The 7328-nt window shown below is 41.6% G+C and overlaps 1 protein-coding gene across 1 annotated transcript; it reads left to right on the top strand.

Annotated features, from left to right (window-relative positions):
- Nucleotides 1-1772: 1772 nt before the first annotated feature.
- lhfpl5a (LHFPL tetraspan subfamily member 5a) lies at nt 1773-7101 on the top strand (the record flags this gene model as incomplete). Its single annotated transcript, XM_080026622.1, has 3 exons — nt 1773-2175; nt 6731-6967; nt 7091-7101. 3 exons carry the CDS (start codon nt 1773-1775, stop codon nt 7099-7101), a joined length of 651 nt encoding a protein of 216 aa, XP_079882748.1.
- Between the last annotated feature and the right edge of the window lie 227 nt (nt 7102-7328).

Below are 7328 nucleotides of genomic sequence, written 5' to 3'. Positions count from 1 at the left end.
AATAACTTGATTATAAACAACCTCACTGTCACTCTGGGGTGGTATCACTTAATAAAGCTAAGTGCATTGACACGCTAGTGCCCACACAACATGCACACATAACATGCAGACATGCCACTGCAGATCTATATATCAACCCATTACATGTACCAGATTAACAGTCGGAAAGAAAATATGAACTTAAAAAGATTGCACAAACATCACAGGCACACTTCTGGAAAAAACAAATATGGATCGTGGCTCTGAGAAGACATTCAGTCAGCAGTTTGTGGATTTAAGTATTGGCTAATCAGGATCTGTAAGCTACCATAAGGTCATATATGTCCGAGTGAGGCACGTGAAAGGACTTCTCTATGTAAATATATTCATGTGCTGTCGCAGTGTATGGGGAACAAACACAGAACACAAAACACAACACTTTGGCTGCCTATGAAATTCACACGACTGAAAAACATTTAATTTTCGAACCCTTTTGTCCGACATAATCACTCATTGTTGCCGATATAAAAGCAACAGATGTGAGACATTGTGATTTTTTTCTCCATAACCAATGATATTTATGAACTTGATAAGAGGAATATTTAGGCATTTTACTCAAGTCATTTTCCCTCATAATACAATCCTTAAGTATAATTTCTCAGGCAGCTCTTCAATGTGTAACTATTTCAAATCTTGTTTTGCAACCGAACCTGCATAAGTAAATCAAATTCTGAATATTTCTTCCATCACTCTTAACGTGAGGAAACATCACAACCATATCAGTAATGTAGTGATACCAAAGCTCTATAGCTCCATCTAGTGTTAGAATGTAAGACATATGGGGAGATAATACAGAACACCACAGTCTCTTCATTTGCCGAGCTGCAATGACTTAGTTCCCTAATTCCCATCTCAAGGAGTAACATAACGTAACTAACCCTAACCCCATCTATCTAGAATATTTGTGTTAAAGAATAAATGAGGAAATATTAATAATATTATCCTACTCCGGGGTCACTAAATGTGTTTAGCTAAGACTGCTGAGGCCTCACCTTCTTTTGGTTGAATTTCAAAATGTATTTTCAAACACAAAGCTTGTGACGGTGTATTTGGGGAAAGGTAGTGTTTGTGCAAGGTGAAAGTGGTTTGTGTGCATGCCTAAACAGCACCTCATATAATTTGGCTGGAGTTGTGGCACCACATCTCTTGCCTCTGAATTGCAATTCAATTGTATACAATGTTATATTAAAGGACAAATTCAAAAAAGTGTATTATTTAATGTAACTTTTGCAATTGAATATATACAACTTGAAGTGATTAAACACCATGCCCTTCGTGAAAAGGGAAAGGGAGATAATAACCTTGCTTGCCACCAGCTGGAGTGGCTCCACTGTGTTTCTCTCGCCTGCAGATCTTTTGACCATTAATCATTCATTATCAGGAGAGGAAACTCTGAGGCAGAGGGGACAAATGGGCCAATCGCTTTAAACACACCGGAGGACGTTTACTGCTGCTATGGTACCCAGCAGAAAGTCAGTGTATGGAGAGTTAGCTGCTGTGGTGCTAGTTGTAACCTAATGTTAGGAGTCACTTCTTGTCATATTTAGCCTGCTCCAGCACTTGGAAAAGAGGGATTCACAGACTGTGGCAACAGGCGTAGGCTATTTTACAGGAAAGTTAATACTGCTATCTGTTCACTTTTTAAAGGTTCAGATATTTTTATTTTAAACAATTTTTATTTATTTTTTTACCCCCTTCTAATTCCACCTTGAGAAGTCCACCCTCTCGCCATCATGCTCCCGGCTCAAGAAGCGGCCAAAATCTACCACACCAACTACGTGCGTAACGCCCGGGCCATGGGCGTGCTGTGGACGGTTTTCACCATCACCTTCGCCGTCATCACCACGGTGGTGTTCATCCAGCCGTACTGGATCGGGGATAGCGTGCACACGCCGCAGGCCGGCTACTTCGGCCTCTTCCACTACTGCATCGGGAACGCGCTCACCTCGGAGCTCACGTGCAAAGGGAGCCCGCTGGACTTCAGCTCCATCCCGTCCGGAGCCTTCAAGACGGCCATGTTCTTTGTGGGCATCTCCATGCTGCTGATCGTGGCCAGCATCGTCTGCTTCAGCCTCTTCTTCTTCTGCAACGCCGGCAGCGTCTACAAGATCTGCGCCTGGATGCAGCTGGCCTCCAGTGAGCACCTGTCCTGTGTGACTCATAGGCCTTTCACACCAAAATGAACCAAGAGTCAGTTCCAGGCTGGTGTTGGGGTCAGTTCAAAACTGGTTACAGCCTTATCCCAGTTATGAACCGGTTGGTTTCACATCGACCGGAGACAGCCATGGAGCCGGCAAGAGAGCAACGTCATGACGTCACTGTAAACGTGTGTGTACGTCACCCGACGCCGCTGCTCTTGTGGCTAACGCTAAAGCTACCGCTAGCTTTAAGCACAACAACAGCGGCGAATACGTCTTATTTTTACACTTGTTGGCTCTCGCTTTGCTTTCTTAAGCAAACAGGACCCATACAGCGTATTCTCGCCGGTCAATTTGATCGCTACGTTCGGTAATTATGTTATGTTTACGTCTCGTAGTAGCGGTGTTTTTAAATATGGCGGGCATGAGGTTTGAGTTGCTCTGGTTGGTCAGGATAATCCCTCCCCCAACCGTTCGCGCAAGCAGTTCTTATCAAACCCTGCTCAATCCTGGGGTATGAGTTCCCCCGGTTTTTACGGCCCGGAGCAGGCTCTCTGGCGGTGTGAAACCAAAACACTGGCTCTAACTCCGAACAAGCCCAGAACTAGCTCCGATTTTGCGGCGGTGTGAAAGGCCTATTAATGTTTGTGGCTGCCTGCTGCATCATGGAGAGGTTCAGGTTCCCTAAAAGAAGCGGCTGATAGGTGTTGTAATCCATATTAAACGTAGGACTACATTCATAGCAAAACATAGTTCATATAGGCTACAAAAAAAATGCAGAAACAAAACTACACACAAATACACAATCTCTGCTACTGTAGACACTTGGCCTACACACTTTTATTTCCCAGCAATTATACACAGATAAAAAAAGGCCTAATGCACAAATATATTTCTACCAAGTTCCTTTTGAAAAAATCAGATAGATTCCCTACCCTGTAGGCCTACCTTTAAGTTAAAGGCCTACTTCACCGGTTTGAATATGAAGGTGTATTGAATTCTGAGATCCTATGTAGTATAAATGTGCAAAAAAAATTGAAATTGGTTCATCCTAGCCTGAGAAAAGGCAGAAAGAGTGTTTTTTTTAACCCTATATTAATCTTACTGTGACATCACAGTAAGATAAATATAGGGTTAAAAAAAAAAACTTACTTTGTAAATATTACTGTGATTTCTCCTACTGTGACATCACAGTAATATTTACAAAGTCATTTTTTTTTAACCCTATATTTATCTTACTGTGATGTCACAGTAAGATTAATATAGGGTTAAAAAAAAAAACTCTTTCTGCCTTTTCTCAGGCTAGGATGAACCAATTTAAAAATGTTTTGCACATTTATACTACATAGGATCTCAGAATTCAATACACCTTCATATTCAAACCGGTGAAGTAGGCCTTTAAGTAGCAGATAGGCTACTACAATGTAGAAATACATTAATATACAGTAAGTCTTGCATTGAACATTTGACTGTCAAATAGTTTATTTTTAACTAAAAAGTGTTGAGTTGTGTAGTGTTCAGTGTTTGCAAATTTAAAGGACTAGAAAGTATAGCTAAACAATTAGTAATTACAGTATTTACCTCTGAATTAAAGTGGGGTTTGTTGAAATATGAAGAACCATGAAATGGACTTGAGTCAATGTACTTAGTTACTTTCCTCCAGTGGATAGAAGGAAACATCAGTAAACGAAACCTATGGGTCGTTATGCAAAGATAAAAGATTTTGGACTCATACAGAAATACAAAACAACTCCCACACTATAGAATATCAATGAAAGACCAAGTCTAGAAATAAAGAGGCACACATTTCAGTACAACATAAGTAGGTTGCCACACACACAGGCCCACAGACAGAAGTGAAACGTAACCCGTCTATGAAACATGAAGCAGCTTGTCAACAGATGTAGCTGCAAGTGAAAGCAAGAGCCATGAGATTAACCCGGAGGTTTGATGTTACACTTTCTCCTCTCCCTCTTTATATCCCTCAAAGCGTGCCGTTCTCCATCTGTGTGTGTGTGTGTGTGTGTGTGTGTGTGTGTGTGTGCACGCGCTCAGATAAATGCCAGACTTTTACCTTCTGTATATTGAGCCTCTAACTTAATGAGTCATATCCATGTTTGGATATTACACACATAATAATTTATTTAAAAATCCAGGCTACCCTCTTAATTAGTCCAAAAGGTTTACTTTGGGCTCAGAACACAGGAGTTTCATATAGTATTTTGCATCTATTTTTTGAAAGTCAGTCAAGTTATTAAGGATAGTTGTTAGAGGGGACTATGGGCGACATTAACCAATGGTATATGAGCTGTTAAAAAGGTTCTATCATACACCTCTAATAGAATAATTGAGTACTAATTGTTTCCGGTGGCACCAACATCTAACTTCCTGTTGTGTTAATAAGCTGATGAGAAGTTTTAATGATCATCTGTCTTGAGAAATGAGACGGAGACTTGACTAAGTGAGCATGAGAACTTGAGGATGTGAGTGTGTGTCACAGTGAATGTGAGACCAGTGTGTGTTTGTGTTGATCTAGTGGCCATGCATGCTGAGGTGGTGGGCAGTGCTGGGCAGGCTGTCTGCAGTCAATAATGGATGAACAAGTTGCTCTTTCTGGAGTTGAGATGGTCTGTAGTTGCTAGGCGACCTACCCGTGTGTGTGTGTGTGTGTGTGTGTGTGTGTGTGTGTGTGTGTGTGTGTGAGATCTCTTTCTCTTATCAGTAAAAGTCCTGCTTAGAGAAATGTTATGAAAGTAAAATGGAAACTGTGCCTAAAGTAAAACACTTATATGCTGTTATACAGAGCCGGCCCGAGGCATAAGCGAACTAAGCGGCCGCTTAGGGCCCCCGACTGCCTGGGGGGCCCCCTAAAAAAAAAAAAAAAAAAAATTTTTTTTTTTTTTTTTTTTTTTTTTAGTTTGTGTGTTTGATATTAACATCATACTATGCAAATGTGAGTTGTCATACAAAAAAAGGAATAAAATGTTTTGGTCTAGATAATTAATAGCCTAAAAATGTAATCAGTTCATCTGGGAGGAAATCCGAAATTATCTGATCATGTCACGTTCACATCCATGCACAGTGTGTATTGAGTTTATTTAAAAACAATTGGAAATGGGGCTGCCCTCAGTTGCCCATGCACTGTGTATAGTCTATAGCCTATGTCAGCCTTGTCTGTGGAAAAAAAGATACAGTAGCTGGACAACAGAGTTCTTCTGCTTCGTTCCTCACACTGCATTTAAATGCATTCACTATATTACAGAGAAATATGTCCCGTAAAAGAAAAAGAGCTCCAAGCCCAACCCATAATATTTTATTTTATATTAATATTTTTATGGAAAATCCATGTGTCCTTCTTCAATAGCTTCTAATTCATCTGACCCAGTGTCTCCAAATTATTTGTTCAAACAAAATTTCTCAGATTTAGCCTCTTAATTTTCCTCTCAAAGTGCACCAGATTCATAGCCTGGCATTCCCAGACCTGCCACTAGGCGCTGGCAAATTAAATTTGCTGCGCGTGTTGGTCTGGAGACGCTCCGTTGAAGCTTATCAAGACTACCAGAAATCTGGTATAACGTTTCAATTGGTTCTATCTAATATGGGCGCGCCAGAGCCCTTTATATGGTGCTCTGGGGAGGACGTAACCGGATGACGACAGTGACGTGCATGCGACGTCGAAGCTGTGATAGTAAACATCAAAGATGGCTGCGGATATGTTGTGTGAGTTTGAGACTGCTTTGGCCTCGACCCTTAACGAATTGGAAGACGGGACTCATAGCTTTCACTAGCAAGTAAGTGGAATGTTCTGTTTTGCCGACCGACAACGGCAAACGTTTAATTGAACAGTTTAACAGCTGTTCGCTAAACGAACGGGGCTTACGTCACTTGTGCATCGCTCTGATTGGTTGTAGTGCTATCCAACTGCGTGCAGTGGCATTTGAAATGCACGAGTAGGAGCCGCCCCTAGAGTTGGAAATTACTATTGATCGTCGCCAGACCCTCTATCGTTCAAGATATCAGGGTCAGGATTTCCAGGCTACCAGATTCATGCATTTCACTTTAAAAAGGTTAAAAAAATCTCCCGGGGGGGCATACCCCCGGACCCCCCTAGGAGGGTCTGAATCTCGGCTGTCTAATACTTTCGCACAGCCGCACAGTGGAGGCACTAGCGGAAAACACTGGGTGTGTGAATGATATTTAACAAAGATCTATAGTTTCAGCAGCGCTAACATTGGAGAGGGGCCCCCTAATCATATTTCGCTTAGGGCCCCCTGAAGGCTTGGGCCGGCTCTGCTGTTATATATTAGAGTATATCATTAGATTATTATTATGTTTGTATTCAGTGTAACTGTAGGCTATTTGGTTGACACACAACTCATACTTTTCTTATATCTTTTTACAGGATTGCAACTAATGATTATTTTCTCCATTAATGGATTTTTTTTTTTTTTTTTAAATCGATGCATGTGATAAGCCTGAACCATGACATGTCTGTTGATTTTAATGTAATGATTTTGAACTAACATAAAGTACAAACTCTCTCCCCTGTTTAGGCACATGCATGGTGATTGGCTGCATGATCTATCCGGACGGCTGGGACTCGGACGAGGTGAAGCGCATGTGTGGCCAGCGGACCGACAAATACACACTGGGCAACTGCACTGTGCGCTGGGCCTACATACTGGCTATCATCAGCATCATGGACTCACTCAGCCTCTCCTTCCTGGCCTTCAGCCTGGGCAACCGGCAGGACAATCTGCTGCCGGAGAACTTCAAGGTGGATGAGAAAGGTAATAATACCAGATCGACCGATTTGGATTTACTGGGGCTTAGCTACAGACACAAAGCTATGTCAGTGCCTCAACTAACAAGGACATCTCCTCTTTGCTTTAATGTTTTTTACTCCATTACAGATAACGCCTAGCGCCTAGACACCCAGTGGACAACGGAGGGAAGAGGTGGATGAGACTTTTACCAGGAGTTCTGTTGACTGAGGGATTCAAGTGTATAAAGAACCAATATGGAGAAGCTCCTTGTTTGCTTCAAGAGAAATGACATGAATGATTAAGAGACTGTCCTGAGTGACATCATAAACATGTGTACTACAGTGTCAGACAGTATTCAGCAGAACACAACATTTTAGCTTTATTT

Source organism: Ammodytes marinus (assembly GCF_949987685.1).
Source record: "Ammodytes marinus genome assembly, chromosome: 4".
NCBI lineage: Eukaryota > Metazoa > Chordata > Actinopteri > Uranoscopiformes > Ammodytidae > Ammodytes > Ammodytes marinus.
Note: the sequence above shows the minus strand (reverse complement) of the source record. Positions and strands in the feature narration are given on the sequence as shown.